This window comes from Rhipicephalus sanguineus, chromosome 1, assembly GCF_013339695.2.
Source record: "Rhipicephalus sanguineus isolate Rsan-2018 chromosome 1, BIME_Rsan_1.4, whole genome shotgun sequence".
In the NCBI taxonomy this organism is placed as follows: Eukaryota; Metazoa; Arthropoda; class Arachnida; order Ixodida; family Ixodidae; genus Rhipicephalus; species Rhipicephalus sanguineus.
The window spans coordinates 4814233-4837174 of NC_051176.1; the positions used below are offsets into that span (position 1 = coordinate 4814233).

The following is a 22942-nucleotide window of genomic DNA, read 5'->3' on the forward strand; positions in this document are numbered from 1 at the left end:
GTTCAATCAACCAAGGGACCAGGCACGATTTCGTACAGGCTTCTCAACAATAGACCATATTCATACTATCAATCAGGTGATAGAGAAATGCGCGGAATACAACCAACCCCATACACATAGCCTTCATAGATTACGAGAAGGCATTTGATTCGGTGGAGACATCAGCAGTCATGCAGGCACTGCGGAATCAGGGCATCGACGAAGCCTATATAAACATAATGGAAGAAATCTACAGCGGATCCACAGCCACTATAGTCCTCCATAAAGAAAGCGACAGAATCCCAATAAAGAAGGGCGTACGGCAGGGAGACACGATCTCTCCAATGTTATTCACCGCGTGTTTACAGGAGGTTTTCAGAGCCCTAGATTAGAAAGAATTAGGGATAAGTGTTAATGGGGAGTATCTCAGTAACCTGCGATTCGCTGATGACATTACATTGATGAGTAACGCGGGAGACGAATTACAGCTCTTGATTACTGAACTGGATACGGAAAGTAGAAGAGTAGGTCCGAAAATTAATATGCATAAAACTAAAGTAATGTGGAACAATCTTGGCAGAGAACAGCGCTTTGCGATAGGTGGCGAGACACTGGAAGTTGTAAAGGAGTACGTCTACTTAGGACAGGTAGTAACCACGGAGCCGAACCATGAGAGTGAAATAACTAGAAGAATAAGGATGGGATGGGGCTCATTCGGCAAGCATTATCAAATCATGAATGGTAATCTACCACTACCCTCAAGAGGAAGGTATATAACAGCTGCATCTTACCGGTACTTACCTACGGAACAGAAACTTGGAGACTTACAAAGAGGGTTCAACTTAAATTGAGGACGACGCATCGAGCGATGGAAAGGAAAATGATAGGTGTAACCTTAAGAGACAGGAAGAGAGCAGAGTGGATCAGGGAACAAACGGGGGTTAAGGACATCATAGTTGAAATCAAGAAGAAGAAATGGATATGGGCCGGGCACGTAGCACGTCGGCAGGATAACCGGTGGTCATTAAGGGTAACTGACTGGATTCGAAAAGATGGCAAACGCGTGAGGGGGAGACAGAAAATTATGTCGGTAGATGAGATTAAGAAGTTTGTAGGTATGACGTGGCAGCAGAAAGCACAGGACCGGGTTGATTGGCGGAACATGGGAGAGGACTTTGCCCTGCAGTGGGCGTAGACAGGCTGATGATGATGATGTTGATGATAAGATGTGATAGATAAGGAGAATGAAGACAATTAAAACAACACTCTGACCCCAATTAGAAGCAAATAAAAGCACGACGTTTCGGCCCCCGTACGGGAGCCTTGTTCAAAAGTGAAAAATGACCGTGTGAGCGGTCCGGTTATGTATGTTATAAAATGTGACGTAAGCAACGTGTGTGCGCGTGTGGAAAGTTTTCGTCATTTTGATTGAGTGTGTGCGCCGTTGTCTGGATCGTCATAGATTCGAGATGAATCCGAGGTGACCAGTTCTTTTCTCTTTCTGTTATTCTTGCGTTATCCCAGTCTATTTTGTGTCCAGACGTTTCCGCGTGCTCGGCCAGTGCATTCGATGAGACCTTCTTCTTTTTTACGTCATACATATGCTGTTTTAGCCTTTGTGGAAAATTACCAGTTTCGCCTATGTAACTTCCACTGCAGTCTGCGCACGGGATACTGTAGACAACGCCAGGAAATTTTTCTTTTGTCAGCTTGTCTTTTACCCTCACAAGGGAATGCCTCAACTTGTTTGTTGGCACGTGTGCCACCTGCACATCGTAGGGGCGTAGAACACGCGCAAGGTGTTCGCTGATGCCAGGAATATATGGCACAGAAGCACGTTTTCTTGGGCGCGAGTTTCCAGAACGTGGTGAACGTGCTAGATGACGTTCCACGGAGTGCACGAACGAGTCAGGGTAGCCACTTTGGGAGAGATCCCGATGCACATGCTCCATGTCGGCAGTGAAGTCATCTGATTTCACGCAAACTCTCTTTGCGCGATTCATCAGCGAGGTGACCACGGACCTTTTGTGGGCTTTTAATCGTGTGTCAGAGTGTTGTTTTAATTGTCGTCATGTCTGTTCCACACCTAGACGGGTTTCCGTCCAAATATCAATTTCGATAAGGAGAATGGTTGGTTGTTTCCCTCGTTTTCTGCAGATTTTCGTTTTGATTTTTGTGCTTTTATTTTGCTTTTGTGTGTCTGAAATGTTTAGGAGTATTGCGATGAGCTAGACACATCTTCAAAATGTGGGCCTAGAAAGTTCGCCCAGCCTTCCAACGTTTCTCCCTGTATGTTTACCAGTGGAAGTGAAATTGTCTGTTGCCCTCTTATCCTAAGCACTGTTCCATACCTTACCCTCATCGTGCCAAAGTTTATACCTGATAAAAATTGCTGCCAACTCTCCCTCCTATCATGCCGGCGCATTGGCCGAGTGGGCGAAACATAAGAGGAGAAATATAGCGCGGGACGAAGAAGGGTGACACGAAAAAGCCCCCTTTCCATTGTTCGGATCCCACTATCTATTTCTCCCTTTCTTTCCCTTTTTATCTCTGTTTTTTATGTCTTTTTTGTGTATGTTTCTATCTCTTTATTCGGTCTATTTCTCTATCTCTCACTTTTTTCTGTTTGTTCCATTTCTTTCTCTATGTTACTCTCTTTTTATTTCAAACTAGTTCTCGCCCATCCGAGTTATTGCATCCCTTGCCGGACAAATGGGCGCCGCGGCAGAGCGTGTTCAGGCAGCGAAGCAGAAGATGAAGTGAACGATGATCTTGTCTGCATGTCGAAATGGAGAAACGGCGGGCATAACAGCTCTGCTGGAAAACATACGCCCGATACTGGAACAAGATTAGGGAAGTAGTTCAGTTACAAGGCATGCAATATTAATCACAAAATGAGATGAATTTACAAACATGCATACATGACAGTACTGGACATGCCGAATATTCATTTCTTGCTGTTGCTATATCATCAGCTATCACTTTGATTGCAGCTGCATGAAAGAGTTGCTGCAAAATGGTTTCCTTGTATTGACATGCACCATCAAGGATTTACCCCTGAGGTCAAAAAAGGTTATATTCTAGAGATTTACATACCAAAACCATAAAGTTATCGAGCCTGCAACCTCCAGCTCCGTGTTTAGGCGGTAAAAGGTGTGGGCACCTGGAAGCAAATGGAGGAAATTTGACCAGCTAATGTTTCCATGTTTGTTTTGCGAGAAGACGCAAGTGACTTCATGAGGGATTATTTTAGTAACAGACAACATCAGTAATAAGTCACAGCCCATTCAATTCAGTGTGGACCATAACACATAAATATTGCCCACAGGAAGATGTAGCACATTTTTTTAGATGCGAAGCATCTCTTGATGGGGGTATGTCCCGCGGCGTGGTAGTCCGCACTAACATTACGCATGCGTAACTCTCCTCCTTCCCTCTCTCCAACAGCTGCGCGTTACTCTTTCCACTTCTCTACCAGCACCTGCTTGCGCTTTTCCTGCGTTCTCGCTTCTGCTCTCGCGGCGCATGCGCTACTTTCCTCCTCTAGTCTTCTCTCCTTCAAGTGGTAGAGCACTGCGAGCGTTCAGTCCAGCGCTTGCTGCGGTTGACTCCTCTGAAATGTGGGCTCGACATGCCGAAATTCTCTCCTGCGCAGCGCCGCGATGAGCGCCAGCGCATGCGCGTCCCCTCCCCCTCTCTTTCCTCTTCTACGCTGCCTCCCTCTCGCGCGCCTGTCGACCGCGTTCCCCGCTCGCGTTCCACGACGCGAGCTCGGTAGCATGCCGAAAGAACGCCAACGGAACGCGATCGTGCAAGTGCTCCGGCTTCGCATCGCCTCATGGTCCCCTTTAGCGTGAGATGGTGTAATTTTTTTTTCTCTAGTCGTTGTTACCACAGGATGACTCAATATATGCAGGTCAAATATTAACAGGGAAGCCTACTCACGTAAACAAAATCTGCCAAAGTATAAGAATACGATTGTGAGAATGCAGTAGACATTCTCAACTCATGAGTGGGCACTAAAGCGCAGAGTGCTTTGTCTTTTGCCAGCCTAGAAGAAGAAGGAAACTCAAGATTAAGGACCACCCAGAATTCGACACATCCCACGCCTGGTGGGAATCGGTTTCATGCTAAGCAGTCTGTAATTGTCTATGCTGCATTTTTAGATGCGAAGTATCTTAAGGCGGAGCTCAATCCGGTGGTGGTGGTGGTGGTGGTGGTGTGCGGCGTGACCCCCCTTACTGCGCATGCGCATACCCTCTCCACACACCTCCTCTCCGCTCACCCTCTCCCGTTCCCCTCTCCACTTTCCCTCTCCACTTTTCCCCTCCACTTTCCCTCTCCACTTTCCTTCTCCCATACCCCTCTTCCCTCCCCCTTTCCCCTCTTCCTCTGAAACGCGGTCTAGACATGCCGAAATTCTCTCCTGCGCAACGCCGCGGTGAGCTCGAGCGCATTCGCGTCCCCTCTCCTTCTCTCTCCTCTCCTACGCTGCCCCCCTCTCGCCCGCCTGTCGACCGCGTTCCCTGCTCGCCCTGTGAGAATTAACGGCCAGGCTAGATGGAAGATACGACGCGCGTAGCGTCCCTCTTCGCGTTCCACGACGCGAGGTCGGTAGCATGCCCAACGATCGCCAACGGAACGCGATCGTGCAAGTGCTCCGGCTTCGCATCGCCTCATGGTCCCCTTTAGCGGGAGATGGTGTAAGTTTTTGGCTTTGAACCAAGCGTCACGAAGAGGATCGATGTGTTTTTGTATCTTAAAAATGGGGCATAGCGCTAAGACACACGGACGAGGAAAAGACAACAGGACAAGCGCTAACTTTCAACTGATTGTTTATTTTCGAAAGCAACAGATTAAATAGATCCGTACGCAAAAGTTCTACTCATCGCACATGGAAACTAGGTTAAACCGCGGTTGTCGTGTGTTAAAGAATGTATTGACCATTTTGGAGTAATCACGTTCCAAACAAAGACAGGCATGTCGGCTAGAAGGTTCTTGGAACTTCTTACGTTTTATTTAAGGTCAGTTGTTGTTGAATGTGACAGAGAGATCTATCTTCAAAAAGAAGGGGTTTGTATTGGGTCGTGTGTGGCGCCCTTTTGAAGGGGTATTCTCTTGGCCCATTATGACAGACGGATCGAAGCATGCATCTCAGCGGTGAAGATAATCAAACTGTTCAGATACGTAGACGACTATTTTTCATTTCAATTGCATTTCAATTTATTTTCCATAAGAATGGAGGACGGCCTGAACAAAAAGTGGCAATTCCCACTTGACGAAGATTCGGGCCCCCTGTAGAAGGCATACAGCAACGAGGCATATAATACACACATGTACATATAGCGTATTCAATATCACAGGAAGTACATAGAATTTGCATGTTGAAGGTAAATAATACTGCTATAATCACTACATACATCAAGAAAGAAAAATACAAATATAGTTTTGAAACATGACAAAAGATTTCGTGAATTTGTGCCTCATATCACTTATCTATTTGTGTTACATCAATGGGTAATAAAGCATTTGATGTCATTATTTTATTACAAACCAATTGCATAGACCCTTTTTTGTGATGTTAGTAATATCACTCCCTTGTGGAAAGAACATATTTAAGAATACGGGAAGCGTATATCGAACGCTTTGCTCACCGTATCTGTTTCTTGAAAAGGGTACTTGCCAGAATTCATTTTTACGCGTTGCATACAGGGGCGTTCTGGTTTTTAAGTCCGCTAAGGCAAGTAATATTTGTTCATTATTTTTTAAACACTGTTTGTATCTTGTGCCCAGGGTGTACGGGTAAATATTCGGCATGGAGATAAAATTGAACCGAATGAACACTTCCTTTTTATGCGCATCGTATGGCACACCAGCTATTTGTTGAACAGCCTTTTGTAGCGTTAGCTACACTTGCCTAGCCAGAGCAGGTTTCGCGGGGGTCATCATGAGCCGTGCTGCGCATGCGCGCGCGACTCGCCGCTGCTGCTCTGCGCATTCGAGAGGGGTGACGTCGTAGCCATGGCGCGCGCAGCTATTAGATGCGAAGTATCTTAAGGCGGAGCTCAATCCGGTGGTGGTGTGCGGCATGACCACCCTTACTGCGCATGCGCATACCCTCTCCACACACCTCCTCACCATTCCCCTGTCATCTACCCTCTCCCATTTCCCCTCTCCACTAACCTTCTCCCCTTCCCCTCTCCACTCACCCTCTCCCCACCCCTATCCCGTTACCCTCTCCCCTCCCCCTCTCCCCTCCCCATCTCCCCTCCCCCTTTCCACTCTTCCTCTGAAACGCGGGCTAGACATGCCGAAATTCTCTCCTGCGCAACGCCGCGATGAGCTCGAGCGCATGCGCGTCCCCTCCCCTTCTCTCTCCTCTCCTACGCTGCCCCCTCTCGCCCGCCTGTCGACCGCGTTCCCCGATCGCCCTGTGAGAATTAACGGCCAGGCAAGATGGAAGATACGACGCGCGTAGCGTCGCTCTTCGCGTTCCACGACGCGAGCTCGGTAGCATGCCCAAAGAACGCGATCGTGCAAGTGCTCCGGCTTCGCATCTACTCATGGTCCCCTTTAGCGGGAGATGGTGTATTCGGCTTCGCTGTGCAGTCGCCGTCTGACAGTGCGCTGGTGCCGCTTGATAGCGCCTCTGACTGGCGTTTGCAGGTGGGTAACGCCATGGAGAAGGAGAGCCCAAATGCTGCTCAACGGCGCAGAAGAGCCGAGAAGCTTATGCCATCGGATCCCGAAGTAGTTGCCTGGCAATTAGCGCTTCAGCGTAAGAAGAATGAACAGAGGAATGCTAAACGTTCTGCGGAAATCTGGAAAGCTCAGAATAATCAGCTGGACATTTGGACATTGGACAAGTTGGACATTTTTATATTGGACGGTAGTAGTGTACGTAGTTTTGCCATGACACCACCGCACTTAGAAAGTTGCTTGGTTACATGACTGACATGTGTCCGAGAGCATAGTATACAACCAATGTTTCTATGCACTCGACAACCTCTATAGCTGTCTGGTCAAGAATGATTTCATGTGTCGCTTCGCGTCGAGACTGTTTTGGTGAAAAAGCACTGCTTTTGTTTTAGTGACATTAATATATAAAGAATAAAGATAACTCCATGCACTTAAACGTTTGAGGCCGTTAACATCTGACTGGAGAGTTTCGAGCTCTCTATTAGTACTGAACAGAAGAGTTACATCATCTGCATATATAACGTATTTTGTTTGGGTGCTAATTTTAACAATATCGTTTTCGTATAGAATAAACAGGGATGGCCCTAGAATACTTCCCTGAGGTACACCTGTTCTCGTAGTTTTTAGAGATATGCTATCACCTATCCGCACACACTGTCTGCGGGGCTGCAGGTAGGAAGTCATTGGCGAGAGTGGTATACCTCTTATTCCATAACGGATCAAGTTTTTCTAGTAGTGTGGCATGCTTTAACCGATCGAACGCTTTCGAAATATCTACGTATACACCAATGGCCAACTGCTTTTTATCAAACGCATGTAGAATTATTTCTTACTGGGTTAAAAGAGCGAGTTCAGTGGATCTTCTTTTGCGGAATCCATACTGACGTTTATTCATCAATTCAAATTTAGTTACGAAACTTGAAATTCTAGCGTGCAATAACTTTTCCAGTCCTCTAGAGAATCCTGGGAGTATAGAAATGGGACGATAATTGCTGAGGTTGTTTTGGCCCCCGCCTTTGAAAATGAGGTTGACTTTTGAAAATTGCGTTTTTCGTGGAAATGTGCGTGTAGAAAAAGCTAAGTTATAAATATGGGCAAGAGGCGGTGCGGTTACGTCTGCCGTGTACTTTACTGGCTTTATTTGTAAGTTGTCAATGTCCTGAGCCGAGCTATTTTTAAACGAGGTGAACACAGTTTGCACCTAAGATGAAGTAGTAGGTTTTAGGTAAAGACTTCTGTTATTTCTGTTAACGGCATTCGCAGCTTCTGAGTGGTGACAACTGGTATTTAAATTCACGAAAAATCATTAAACGCTTCAGCCAAATCATCACCGTACAAAGTCCGATTGTTTAATGTTAACCTGACGACATCTTCTTCAGGAGTACGACGATTTAGGAGCTCATTTATTTCCTTCCACACAATTTCTGGTTTAGAATTATGGTGATTATTAAAAAAATTATGCAAATTTGTTTCCTTAGCATTACGAAGAAATGAGGTAGTTTGATTTCTGTGTTGTTTGAACGTCTCCCAGTCTTCAGGGTTACGTGTACTTAAGAGTTTTTAAAATAGCCTATCTTTCTTTTTTATTAACTTGAGCAATGATTCGTATTTTAAGGTTTACGAGATCGCTTATATTTTTTTATTGTGATGACGGGCAAAACATTCATGGTATATTTTCGAGAATAAATCAGTGAATGAATCGTATGCTTCGTCAGATGTTGTGGCGTCATACACCTGATTCTAGTTAACATTCTTTAATTTAGCGCGAAAACACTCAAGTGTACCAGATGTGATATTATGTATTTTCCGACTATAAGGTGTAGCTCCGTTGATTCCCTTGTAATAAAATTTACAAAGTAAAAATATAGGCAAATGGTCACTGACATGTGATGCAACAACTCCGCTTAAAGTATCACCAGGAGTAAGGTTAGTTATGAAGAGGCCTATTACGGTGCTTTTGTGCATGGTGATACGTGTTGGCGTATTATTGACGTTATTGAAACCTTGTGAGAGTAATATGGTATAAAATTTATGCGACACAGATGGATTTGGCATATCAATGTTGCAGCCCCCACCTAAACTAAGTGCTAGATTATTTTGATTCACGTAGTCAAGTAGCGCTTCAAAATATTTTTGTCTGGTGGGCGATACACTACACAAAAGACATGGGTTTTGTTTAACTCCACTCAACATGTTAGTGATGCAGTTGACCTTTTCCCCCATCATCTTGATACTCTGGTGATAACACATGAGCTACCTGTTAGGAATGCCATTCAGTTTTTAGACCTAAAGATTTTTCTGTTTGAACATCATGTGTGTTGGGATTATCACCCTCGCGACAACAAGATGTTGCTTCCATATCAATCATTCCATTCTAAGCTGGTGAAGCGGGCTATCGCCAATCTTTGTTTTGACCAGCTTTTGGTGTAGCGCGAAAGGAAACACGGACACGAGAAGGCACAAATAACACCACACAGCGCTGTGTGGTGTTATTTGTGCCTTCTCGTGTCCGTGTTTCCTTTCGCGCTACACCAAAAGCTGTTCAAATGAGTAACCAACAAGCCCACGTCGCAACCCTCTTTGTTTTGACAACGCGCTTCGCATATCACGCGCCCATAAGATGTTAATAAGAAGGAGCGCCTTTTACTAGCAGGTTACCCCGACCATGTACTTATCTCAGTAGCAGAAAGTGGGCTAAAAAAGTTAGACAGATTGTTGCTTGTGCAAACAGTTCTCATGGAAAGGAAAATGTTGTCGTGCCGTATATTCACAACGAGCCACACGCCCGAATGAAAATTGGCCAGATGGTTAAGTAAATGTGCTTTTTTTTCCGACCCTAAGAAACTAATGAGCATTTCCAAGGCGACAGACCCTTTAGCCAAGAGACGTGCAGAATGTGTGAAGGAACATCAGTATCCATTTGTTCCATGTGTAAAGAATGTAATGTATCGGTTCCCGATTTCTTGCGGCAAGGTTTACAATGGGCAGTCGGGGAGATGCCTGAATGATAGGCTAAGGGAACACAAGCAGAATTTGGGCCGATATCGTGAAGGGCACGTGTCTGTGCATTGTAATGATTGTGGGTGTGAAGCATTGTTCTAAGGGTGCACAGTGTTATATATATGAATGCTGATAAGACTACGACAGAGATTGTGGAAGCCGCCCTGATCGCGACGGCCGGTGATAGCTGTGTCAGCTGCCCGTTGGTGGCACTCATTGCTAATGAATTGGCCTTTCTTGACGCTGCAGGTTTTCATGGGCGATGAGTGGTGCTTTGCGTACGGATCTATTTATACTGTTGCTTTCGAAAATAAAAAATCAGTTGAAAGTTAGGGCTTGTCCTGTTGTCTCTTCCTCGTCCGTGTGTGTTAGCGCTGTGCCCGACTCTGAAGGATATAACCAAATAGCCCAAAACGCCAGTGTTTTTTAAGTGTAGTAGTTGTGTGCGCATCATGGGGCTACCAGGCACGTCGACAACCCTGGCGTTTAGAGGGTAACGTATGGTCTGACGTAACGTCAGCACTCACGTTAGAGCACATACGTCAGTATTATCGAAAAGGAGTGCAATTTAGTAGTAGTAGTAGTAGTACTTTATTCACAATAAGCACAATACATTGGTCACTGCAGGGGCAAGGGCTAAAGGCGAACAGCCTGACAAAGACCCCTGTCCCTCCGCAGTACGTGACAGTGCATAAGCTTTGACATCAGCATAGCTAAAATATATATACATTCAATACATTGGTTTCAGAGAAATGGACAACAAGCAACTTGCAAGTGTACACATAAAATTCACATACAAACAAAATAAGAAGTTTACATAACACATTTCAAGAATTAGAGGTGGCTGTCGTAGAAATACACAAATAAACGAAATCGATCAAAAACTTCAAAACTGAGAGACGCAAAATGCATGCGGATACATCGAATTACACTGTACATTAGTGTAATTGAAATACAAATTCATGAAGAATTTAAGCATTAGCCGACTTATTTTTAATCTCAATGGGATTAAATGCATTGTTCTGAAAAAACAACCAACTATTCGCGCTAATGCGGTAATCAGATGATTTACATGTGTGTTCCAGTTTAATTCCTCCTGAAACCACACACCAAGGAACGTTTGTTCCATAACGTGTGCTATGCAATTTCCTTCAAATTTTACAGTTATATTACTGATAGGTTTGTTTATAGGTTGAAATATCATATAGGTTGTTTTTTTCCGCATTCAAGAGCAGTTCATTTTGCCTTAACCAATTTGAAAGATGGCTTAGATAATTATTTACACTGACCTCAAGTGACAATAAATTGTCTGATGAAAAGAAAACATTCGTATCATCAGCCTACATAATAAGTTCAGGAGAATGAGGTATATTGACAATATCATTTATATAGGCAAGGAACAACAATGGCCTCAAAATGGACCCTTTAGTGACTCGTTGGTTTAATTTTATCTTTGTAAAAATAGTGTTATTCAGTTGTACAAAATGGTAACGTCCTTCAAAGTAACTTTTAAAAAGTTGTAGTGCAACTCCACGCACCCAATACCTCGATAATGTATGAATCAATGATTTGAATTGTATGGAGTCAAATGCCTTTGGAAGATCGAGAAAGAGCCCAAGAGCGTATTTTTTGTTTTTCATGTTTTCGATTATCTTATCTTTGATATACAGTAGAGCTTGTGCCATTGATTTATTTTTTTGAAAACCGTATTGACTTTTTGTCATTATTTGATGCTTATCAAAAAAAAATCAAAGCATATCCACGGAGTTAATGATGATGAGTGGGGCGAAGCTCTGGAGGGAATCATCGGTAAACCGTGAAAATCTTCCGTGAAATTCGCCCAGTACATCATATAAAGAGTGTGAAACACCGTGTATATATTAAACATCAAACTTTTACTGTAGTGTTGGTTTACGTGGTCTCTTCATTATCACCGCTTTGTGATCGGTGAAATGCAGGGAAAGTGTCCGCTGCCGAGCGAAAGAGCAAGCGCACCAAGAGCGAGCGCCTTGTCTGCCTCCATCCGGTGATGGAAAGTGCGCCAAGAGCGAGCGCCTTGTATGCCTCCATCCGGCGACTCCTAGCGAAAGAGAAAGCGCGCCAAGAGCGAGCGCCTTTTACGATCGCAGGCATCCAATGACATGCGCCATTCGCATTATACAAACGCCATCTGTCATCTTTAAACAGCAACTCTAAGAAATATATGGAACGCCATGTAGTGAGCAATTCATTAAACTAGAGCTTTAAGAAATACATGAAACGCCACTGTTAGGTTTTGGCCGCTCATAAGTCGATCGTGCAGACGGGATGGCGCGGAACTGTACGTCGTACAAAGCTTCTTTCACGGCTCGCTCTCGGCGTGGTCTTTGACTGTGCAATTATCAACGAAAGCAAACTGCAGGGAGCAGCTCGCTTCCAGGATGCCCCCAGGGGTTCCGAATACGCGACCGTTCTCAGAGGTCGGCTTCGGGAAAAGCAGCCCGAACGTGTGGGAAAATGTGGAGGGCAAAGATCTCCTGCTCTATGCCGTCGCTCGGAGCGACACAATGCTGACCACAACAAAGGCGCGCCGACGGCAAGGAAGGGATGAGTCGTAACAATGCACGGTCCGAACGCGGGAAAGACGAGGACGCGCAAATTGTTTCCCGGAACCGTCCTGACGACTGTCACCGGGGGCTCGACTCGATGCGCGTGGGAAATGGCGCGAATGCCGCAGGGCTGCTGCGATACCGATATATTAGACCGTGAGAACCCCTGAAAACGTGGGATAAGGAGAGATAGAGCCATGATGGGAAAGAGTGCCAAAACGCCTGTCTGCACCGTAAAAGCACTGCTGTCGAGATTAGGGACAGCCCAGTAGGGAGTGGCTTAATCTGAGAGTAAACAGATTGGATAAGAGAAGGTTGAGGCGGACCAGCAGTGGCCACCTCCCCTTTTATTTGTTACCGCAAGGTACTTAAGACTGGACGGAATTCGTTTCCCTTCAGTCTAGGCTGTAATCACTTAACTGATCGATCAGTAAGACTCCGTACGATGCAACTATCGTCTGGGCCGTAACCACTCGGTGGTCGAACAGTGAGACTCGGTTCTTCGTATGTAGTAACAGTGTTCTAGGCTCTAACTTAAGAAAAGTTATGTAGAAGAGTAAGACGCTGTTGATGTCTGTTATCATCAGTGTGCTTCGGCAAGATGTACATATGACTGTAAATATTTCGCTGCAATATACCTTCAAGTTTTTATTACCTCCAACCTGCCTCCTGCTTCATCGACGTCGATCATCTCCTTGACGGGACTTCAATCCACATCAAGGAGAAAACGAACAAGGAAAAACATAACTGGCGCAGTCTGACAGGCATCGGCGACCTCTACAGCACCATACACTGGACTACCGCTGAGAAGACCGAGGGGCAAGGCATCCATCAGCTACCAGCGGCAACGTCGAGACGATCCCACAGCAGTCAACTCCGGCGCCGTGGAGGAGATCCAGGAACGACAGAGCATTCAGCAAAGGGTGAGCAGGATTTCTTGCGTCTTTCTCAAGTTGGCATGGCAGTTTATGTGTAGAGCACATGGTGAGAACACGCGGGGGTGCTGAAACAATGGAGTTTAATGGAGATGAGGGTACGAGTGTAGCGGATATGGATCGGAGGCGAGAGCCATCAAATGATGGTATTCTAAATTCTGATAAGTCAGATGAGGCGAGAGTGCCTACTCCGAACCAAAAATCGATGCAGCAGGCATCTCAGGTTTTGCCGAATTCAAGTGAAACGAGAATGCTCGAACTTGAAATTAAAAGGCTCAATCTCCAGATTGAGTACGAAAAGCTATTGCAAACTAGAATGAACGCGGAACGTCTCAATGGCACGTTGTCCAACTCTGGGTCGGAGACGGGTGATCAGAGGCGACGGTGTTTCGATTCTGTCCAGCAATGTGCAAAAGTGCTGAAAGGGTTCCGCCTGCCGAGTGACGCGGATGTGCCATTATTGTTTGAGGAGGTAGAAAAACTGTTTGCTACTTACCAAGTACCGTATGAGAGTCGCGTGCATTTGGTTATACCAGCACTAAGTGAGCGAGTTCGTTACCTACTGCGTAACCTCAACCCTGAAGAGAGTGCAGATTACGAGGCAGTTAAAGCAGCAGTACTGACGGAACGAAAGCTTTCTCCAGCAGAGTATCTGCAGAGGTTTGAACGAGCAGTAAAGCGGAACGAAGAGACGTGGGCGCAGTTCGCGTCACGGGTGAAAACTTATTTCTCCTACTACCTCCAAGTGAGAGAGGCCGACACAGTAGAAGTGATGGCCGAACTCATGGTTGCTGACCGTATAAAATCGGGACTAAGTACGGAGGGTCTGGAGTATGTGAGATTAAGGGAAGGCGAGGGATGGCTTAGGCCAACTGAGATCGCTAAAGTGCTCCAAACTTTCGAACAAGCGAAAGGGAAAGGGCGTGCTTCAAAGCAACCAAGTGTAGAAATGGGACAGAAGCCGGCGACACGTGTAGAGAAAGGGGCTTTGAAATGCCACTTATGTCACGGCTCAGGCCATTTCGCTTAAGAGTGCCCGAAGGCTACTGATAAGGAGAGCAACCCGAAGAAGGCTAGCGAGCCAAAGCGGAAGGTAGAAAAGTTAATATTAGCCGACGATTCGGAAATTGAAATACCCAATGGAGTCCTTAGCGCAAAGGTGAAGTCTCTGAAACACGAAGGTGAAGGCACAATAAACTGCAGTTAATTCCTGCATCATATGCAGACGTATCCGCAGATACGATTTTGGATACAGGGAGTGAGATAACTGTCATTCGGGAGAGTCTGCTTCCGCGAAGTTTAGTAGAGCCGTCTGGCATGGTAAGATTGGTGTCTGCTTTTGGTAAAATTATCGAGGCAAGGCTAGCTACGTTGCCGGTAAAATTAAATAGCTCGCGAGTGGTGACGCAGCCTCAGAGCGTCGAGCTACTCTGCGCGTTAACTGATGAGCTCGTCGAGGGCACAGATTGTTTGTTGACCGAGGAAGATTGGAAACTTTTGTTGAAGGCCAGCAGCCCTCTGGCACCCTGTCGAGCACCGGCCGAGCCTGCTCATGAGGCAGAACAAGCAGTAGAGAAACCAAAAGTAGTGGCCTGCAATCTTACCTTGGAGAAAAAGACGTTTCCGGGGAAGATGCGCAAATTGATGAAGAAAGGGAGGCGTCGTTAGGCCAAAGAGAAGAGTTCCGCAAAGTGCAGTTGGGTGACGCTACGCTAAAGAAATGTTGGGAAGATGCTCGTAGTGGGAAATCCGGCATGTTCATTTCAGACGGACTATTATACCACTGCGACTTAATAGCAGGCACTCGAGTGAGTCAGCTAGTTGTCCCCAAAGATAAGCGTACTGAGGTAATGCACTTAGCCCATGAGTCACTATGTGGGGGGCACCTAGGGCCAAAGAAAACAAAAGCTCGCATTAAGTATAACTTCTTTTGGCCGGGTATGGCGAAGGAGATATTAGAGCATTGTCGTTCGTGCCATGAATGTCAAATTCGTTCATACAGGCGTCGCACGGATAAGGTGCCTATAACTCCCCTCACTAGACCAGAACACCCTTTCCAAGTTGTCAATGTAGATGTAATCGGACCCCTGGACACACCGTCAGCGAGAGGGCATAAGTACGCGCTGTGCTTAGTGGACCTTTGCACGAGGTGGCCAGAGGTGGTCCCACTGCGTTCTTTGACAGCTAAGGCGACTTGTGATGCACTGATTGAGATCTTTAGTCGCACAGGCGTTCCGGAGGTGATTTGCTCCGATCAAGGCACTAATTTCAAATCTCAGCTCACGCAAACGATGCTGGAGAAATTAGGTTGCACGCCAAAATTCTCAACCCCAGAACACCCAGAGAGTAATGGAGTTGTAGAGAGGTGGAACCGAGTACTGAAAAACAGGTTGTATCATGTCATTCAGAGAGACTCCAAGAATTGGGACAAATTGATCCCAATGGTTTTATGGGCTTATCGGGAAGTTCCCCATGAGGTAACCGGAGTTGCTCCGTTTCGTCTATTGTATGGAAGGAATCCCACGGGACCGCTTCTAATATTGCAGAGGACGTGGACGGGAGAAATGCCGGTGCCGGCAATATTGAGAGAAAGCCCCGCTAAGTATTTACAGCAACTTAAGGAGCAGCTCGAGACAGCCGCTAATGTTGCTGAGCTAATGAGTGCAACTCATCAGGAGAGTTACGCCAGTGCGTATAATCGCAGCACCAGGCTCAAAGCTTTTAACGTTGGCGACCAAGTTGTGGTTTTCGACAATGATCGGAATTGTAAGATGTCACCTAAATGGCTAGGCCCATTCACAGCGGTTGGACGTGAGCGCGAACATTCTTACCGCGTTGAAACATCTGAAGGAAAGGTGAAAAGTGTCCACGCCAACAACATTCGACCTTACTATGCAAGGATCAGTCATATTGGGGTAGTCTTCGATGAGGACCATGATTTTGGGGAGGTGGAATATGCTCCACAACCAACCATTATAAAGCGGGAAGGGCTAGTGCTAACGAGCGAGAAGGTTGCTCACCTTGATGCTGACGCGCAGGCGGAAGTACAGGCGGTGTTCCAAAGAAATTACACACTCTTTGACGGCACCCCGGGTATAGCGAAGGTAGACGAACATAAGATAGAAATAGAACCGGGCCACCAGCCAAAAAAAGGTGTTTCCTTATCGGGTGCCGGAACTATTAAAGAAGGAAGTCAGCCGGCAAGTTGACGAACTTTTGACTTCGAAGTTGATCTACCCCACGGAGAGTGAGTTCGCACACCCGGTAGTATGCGTCGAAAAAAAAGATGGGACTATCCGCATGTGTGTGGACTACAGCGCGTTAAATGCTGTCACCAAAGTGGATGCGTTCCCTATGATGAATCCTCAGGAATTGATTGTCCGAGTAGGCAGAGCGCAGTTCATTACGGTAGTGGACCTTAGGCGCGGGTACTGGCAGGTACCGATGGAAGAGAAGAGTCAGAAATTCACCGCGTTTGTAACGCACGAGGGTGAGTACGCATGGAAAGTGATGCCTTTCGGGCTAAAAAATTCCGCGGCAACCTTTCAAAGAATGGTGAATAAGCGCTTGTCGCAACATCAAATGTATGCCACGGCATACCTTGATGATATTGTTATTTTTTCTAGCACTTGGGAGGAGCACTTAAAGCATCTCGACATTATTCTTAAGGTCTTAGATAAGGCTGGACTAAAAGCCAATACGGAGAAGTGTCAGGTTGCGCAATCCCACATACATTACCTGGGGCACATTGTCGGTTCAGGGACACATGCACCAGACCCTGAAAAAAATAGCAGCGATTAAGAACCTGGTACCACCGCGCACCAAAAAGGAACTACGCGGCCTGTTAGGACTTTGCGGCTACTATCGCGAGTACGTCCGAGGATACGCAGAGGTGACGAGCCCGCTCACGCTGTTAACAAAGAAAGCGGTACCTAATAAGATACCCTGGCCGGAGGAAGCCCAGGCGGCATTTGAGATTCTCAAACAATCTTTGTGCGAGGCCGTGGCGCTTAACACTCCAGAGCCATCTCAGCCCTACTGGCTCTTCACAGACGCATCAGCTACGGCGGCGGGAGCATGTTTGGCGCAAATGTCAGCCGAGGGGCAAGAGAAGCCTATCGCCTTTGCAAGCCACCGCTTCTCACTGACCCAGATGCGTTGGTCGACTATTGAGAGGGAAGCGTTCGCAATAATATGGGCCTTAAAGAAGTTTCACTACTGGCTTTTCGGTGCCATAGTAAACGTCGTTTCCGACCACAATCCGCTGTCGTACCTTACAACTTCGACTCCGCACGGGGCGAAATTGACAAAATGGGCGCTGGCGTTACAGCGATATCATGTGTCGGTACAACATCGGCAGGGCGTATGAAACGGTAATGCGGATGCATTATCAAGGCTCCAGAATAGTTTATGGAGGCCATCAGAATAACAGTGCCATGCCAACTGGGGGGGACGTGAATGTTCCTGCCCACTTGCTGCTGTATATTGTGGACTGTGTGATTGTGAATTCAAAAAACAGACATTAGTGATCATACTGCGTGAAGCATCAATGGTGTGCTTGATTTTTAGCATGTACTTGTTTACATTTCTTGTATTCTCCTACCTTGTTGTCTTGCAATTGTGTTCAATGTTTGTGTAGACTGTTGTATGGTTAGAAAGTTCAGCGACCTAATCGCGGCAGTGCTTTATCGTATCACTGAGCGCAGAACAGCCCAGCGTACTCTTTAGGGGGGACGTGTTAGGTTTTGGCCGCTCATAAGTCGATCGTGCAGACGGGATGGCGCGGCACTGTACGTCGTACAAAGCTTCTTTCTCGGCTCGCTCTCGGCGTGGTCTTTGACTGTGCAATTATCAACGAAAGAAAACTGCAGGGAGCAGCTCGCTCCCAGGATGCCCCCGGGGTTCCGGGGGTACGCGACCGTTCTCAGAGGTCGGCTTCGGGAAAAGCAGCCCGAACGTGTGGGAAAATGTGGAGAGCAAAGATCTCCTGCTCTATGCCGTCGCTCGAAGCGACAGTATGCTGACCACAACAAAGGCGCGCCGACGGCAAGGAAGGGTTGAGTCGCAACAATGCACGGTCCGAACGCGGGAAAGACGAGGACACGCAAATTGTTTCCCGGAACCGTCCTGACGACTGTCACCGGGGGCTCGACTCGATGCGCGTGGGAAATGGCGCGAATGCCGCAGGGCTGCTGCGATACCGATATATTCGACCGTGAGAACCCCTGAAAACGTGGGATAAGGAGAGAGAGAGCCATGATGGGAAAGAGTGCCAAAACGCCTGTCTGCACCGTAAAAGCACTGCTGTCGAGATTAGGGACAGCCCAGTAGGGAGTGGCTTAATCTGAGAGTAAACAGATTGGATAACAGAAGGTTGAGGCGGACCAGCAGTGGCCACCTCCCCTTTTCTTTGTTACCGCAAGGTACTTAAGACTGGACGGAATTCGTTTCCCTTCAGTCTAGGCTGTAATCACTTAACTGATCGATCAGTAAGACTCCGTACGATGCAACTTTCGTCTGGGCCGTAACCACTCGGTGGTCGAACAGTGAGACTCGGTTCTTCGTATGTAGTAACAGTGTTCTAGGCTCTAACTTAAGAAAAGTTAAGTAGAAGAGTATGACGCTGTTGATGTCTATGTTATCATCAGTGTGCTTCGGCAAGATGTACATATGACTGTAAATATTTCGCTGCAATATACCTTCAAGTTTTTATTACCTCCAACCTGCCTCCTGCTTCATCGACGTCGATCATCTCCTTGGCGGGACTTCAATCCACATCAAGGAGAAAACGAACAAGGAAAAACATTACTGCCACCTAGTGAGCAATTCATTAAACTAGAGCTGGCTATATACCAGGGCAGGGCAGAGATACTCGAAAAAGTATTCAGAAATACAGATATCGAAATACATGAACTGGAAGCCTAAAATACAGATACTGAGATACATTTCCCTTTAACGTAACGGGATATTTCAGAGATACTTTCGCAATAAGACGAAAAAAGCATTCCGGAATGCAGATACAGCAATACCGATACTGGAATACTTTTTCATTTCAAGGATGCTCATACTCTGCAAAGCATAACGTTGTAAGTATAGTTGCAGCACATTGATACTTTCAGTTCATTTATTTATTTCTTACAGTACCCTCAGTGCCATTAGGACATTAAACAGGGAGGGGGGTTACAAAGTACATAATTAGTAATAATGACATAATTACACGTATCAACTGAATAAATAGTACACTATTTCACAGCAAGAGTAACAAGCATTAGACACCGAAATCGACACACTTGGTGACAACAAAATGAGCCATGCTAAAAATTGAATTGAAAAAGGTATGCATTTATTTTACACATAAGATCTGTGTTGCTGAGAAGGTTGCTGTATGAGCATCTCAAATAGGCTGTCTTCTAGACAGTGTCGGTTCGGCCTCAGCACAAGACTTGCGAAAGAAGAAAAAAGAAAGTCTCTCTATACCGCTGCAGACGAGCGCAAATTCATGTTATAGTGAATAAATACCGCCTTCAAAGCCATGTAGCCCTGCAGCGTGGCGATATCTCTTCTCGGGTTATCTAGATACCGAAACACTTCCGCCATCACGTGGGTTGTTGTGACTGTACAGAAGCCGAAGTCGGTCCCCACCTTTGGAATCCTCAGCCGTCTTGCCCGGTCGGCGCCGGGCCAGACGGCTGAGGATTCCGCTGCCCATATAGGCCAGTCATATTTACCTACGCGCAATGGAACCCAATACGTCAAAACTGCACAATTCAAACATTGGCTTCAAAAATCACGTTATTTGTGGATGAGAGGGCTTAAGTCCTCCCAAGTCGCTCCTGCCATCTCTCTTAACAGGCGTGGAAACAGGGACAGCTGCTCAGAGCGCCCCATCACAAACTACAGCAAGCACTCGTCGCCTGGGGCGCAAGAGTGTCGCCACCACCGACGCTACCAGCGCCCATTTCAGCAAGCCGCAACAGGCGAAGTCAGCTCCGGCGGTGGGGGAGCCTGGTACCACAAAAGACCGTTTCACGCTTGTGATCAATAAAGAACGCACCCCGACACGCTGGAGAGGTGGCTGAAAGCGCGACAAAGATAGCCATCTAGTCACTTCCGCCGCGACCACGGTAACTGCTTTTCGAAGTGCCGCCGCTTCGAGAACTGAATTAAAGGTAAACATTCGGCAGAAGTCTGCCTGGTTGGGTGAAAGACTAAAGACAAAAGGGAAATCTCCATGCAGAAGGTTTATTTCAAAAACCCGACGTTTCAAAGCCTGACCGGCTTCTTCTTCAGGGGTGAGGTGGCCCGAGGTGCACGGCGCTTATATGCGCTTTCTTGCCGACAGTTGCCGCAAGCCTTGACAATAGAGGGGGGGGCAAGGTCCCCGTGGTGCGGTTGATGTTTTCCGCTGTATTCTGTATATGCCACGACTCGAGGAGAAGCCGCCGGCGCCAACAGCTTTCCTGTTCCAGGATCACCGCGTCGTCAGGACTAATGCGGTGGTCACATTTTTCGCAGTGTTCCGCTACTGCACTCCTTTCGCTGTTCAGCTGACGCAGATCGTTCTTATGCTGCCGCATCCTTTCGCGGAAGTTCTTTGTTTCCCCGACGTACGCGGCGGGGCAGTCTGAACACGAGATCCTATACACGACGCCCTGCGCTTTTTCCGCAGGCGCGCGATCTTTGGGAAGGGGAAAAAAACGGCCGATGGTAGTGGTTGGCTTGTGTGCCACGCCGACCCCCGCCTTTTCCAGAATGCGCGCTAAAGTTTCGCTCGTTCCCGCGATGTAGGGAATCGGCACACGGCGTCGCTGAGGCGGCGCCGCTGGCTCTCTACCCCCACCGCCCTTATTCCTGCGCAGGGCCTTGCGAATGAACGCCTTTGTATAGCCGTTGTCGCCGAGATCACCGATTATTTTTCCTTTTTCTTCCTTCGGCCGTCGTGGAGACGAGCAGATTCTTTCGGCCCTTTTCACGAGGCTTTGTACAACGGAGAACTTGTGGCAGGCGGGGTGATTTGAGCTGAAGTGGAGGTAGCGTCCTGTGTGTGTTGGCTTCCTGAAGACAGAGGAAGAGAGGCTCTGATGTTGTCTTCTCACCAACACATCCAGGAACGGGAGGGTTGAATGGGTCTCCATCTCCGCTGTGAACTGAATGTGGGGATCCACGGAGTTCAAACGGGCGAGCAGGTTGCTGGCCTCGCCGGATTTCACCACGCAGAAGCAATCATCTACATAGCAAACAAACAACTTGGGCTTGGGGTCACACACGGCAAGCGCTCGCTTTTCGATGTCCTCCATTACGAGAGCTGCCACTGTTCCCGATATCGAGGCCCCCAGGGCTGCCCACTGGTCTGTCTGTAAAACACGTTGTTGAAAGAGAAATAAGTGCTTGAGAGGCAAAATTCCAACAGCTGGCATATCTGGTCTACCGAAAGTGGAGTTCGGTCGTTCAGGGTGGGGTCGTCTTCGAGGGCCCGGCGCGTCACAGTCAGTGCGAGAGGCACGGGCACGCTGGTGAAAAGGGAAACCACGTCGAAAGACACCATGCGATCGGTTTCCTCAAGCACAACGTTGGACGCCAGTTCTACGAAATGCCCCGAGTGGCGGATGTATGTGTCCGTCTTCCCGGTCAGAGGCACGATTACCATGTGAAGATAGGATGACAGAGCCCGTAGGAGGGAGCGGGTGAAATCGACGATTGGTCGGAGAGGAAGTCCCGTTTTATGGACCTTTGGGAGGCCGTAGAAACTCGGGGCGGATCCGTTTCTGCAAATCAACTTCAGGTAGAGGTTTTTCAAATCGGGATGATTGGTGAAGATTTGCGATAAAAGTCTGTTCAGATTGGTTTGGGTTTGAGGAGTCGGATCTTTCTTCATCTTGGAGTAAGCCTCCCCGTTCAGAAGTTCTCCTGCCCTCTTCTCATAGTCAGCGCGATCCATGACGACCGTGCTGTTACCTTTGTCGGCCGGTAGGACTACGATGGTCCTGTCCTTCTTCAAATCAATGAGAGCCTTCCTCTCTTCGTCAGGAAGGTTGCTGCTTAGCCGAGCCGGTATCTTGGAAAGAACTCCTATTACCTTGAGACGGGTCTCTTGAAGGGCGCCGGCTTCAAGGTGTTGAATCCCGTCCTCGAATGCAGCGACTATCTTCGAGATAGGGGGAATGGCTGAGATGTTGAAACCATGTCCCTTGGCTAGTGCGGCTAACTCCGGGGTTGAGAGATGTCGGGATGAGAGGTTTGTCACGAAGGTGCTTGGGGGAATAGTCGTCGATTCCCGCTCCCGAAGTATGCTGCCGAGCTTCTTGTCTTGGGCTACCTTGTGTTTCTTGGCCTCGGTGGCAGCTGATTTCTTCGCAAAATCCTCCAGAGATGGCACTATATCGGGGATGCGGTGTTCCAGCTGGCGTCGAGCGAAGAAAAGGTCCAATTCTTTCTTCTTGATGGTTGCGTTGCACTCACGTGGTGGTGGTGGTAAAAACATTTATTAGAAAAAAGAAAACAAGGGAGGTATGCAGGCACTACCCCTTAAGGGGACGGCACCTACAAACAGTAGGTGGGGCTCCCAAGTACGGGACCCCATTGGCGTCGGCTGCTGCCTTGCGTGCGGTGAGCAGGCGTTGTTCAGTTTTCCTGATGATATGGATGCCTTCGGACGAAGAAACTGGGCGTTTCAAACGTAGGCTGTGCGGGATGACGCCGTTATCTTTGCACGTACGGTTGAAATCCAGGTGGGACTTGAAC

General features: G+C 47.3%; 1 protein-coding gene across 1 annotated transcript; it reads right to left on the reverse strand.

The window, feature by feature from the left end:
* Nucleotides 1-3118: 3118 nt before the first annotated feature.
* LOC119390235 (uncharacterized) lies at nucleotides 3119-22682 on the reverse strand. Its single transcript, XM_037657807.1, has 3 exons — nucleotides 21846-22682; nucleotides 21298-21555; nucleotides 3119-3142 (listed from the first exon to the last, which is right to left on the reverse strand). Exons 1-3 carry the CDS (start codon nucleotides 22680-22682, stop codon nucleotides 3119-3121), a joined length of 1119 nt encoding a protein of 372 aa, XP_037513735.1.
* Nucleotides 22683-22942: the final 260 nt, after the last annotated feature.

Excerpts from the sequence above, each read along its gene's own strand:
- LOC119390235 (XM_037657807.1), bottom strand. The coding sequence starts at position 22,682 with ATGTTTTTACCACCACCACCACGTGAGTGCAACGCAACCATCAAGAAG. Across the intron at positions 21,556-21,845 it reads TGTCATCCTATCTTCACATG|ACAGACCAGTGGGCAGCCCT; the intron begins GTAATCGTGCCT and ends CGTGTTTTACAG. Across the intron at positions 3,143-21,297 it reads TCCCGTTCCTGGATGTGTTG|GTGCCCACACCTTTTACCGC; the intron begins GTGAGAAGACAA and ends ATTTGCTTCCAG.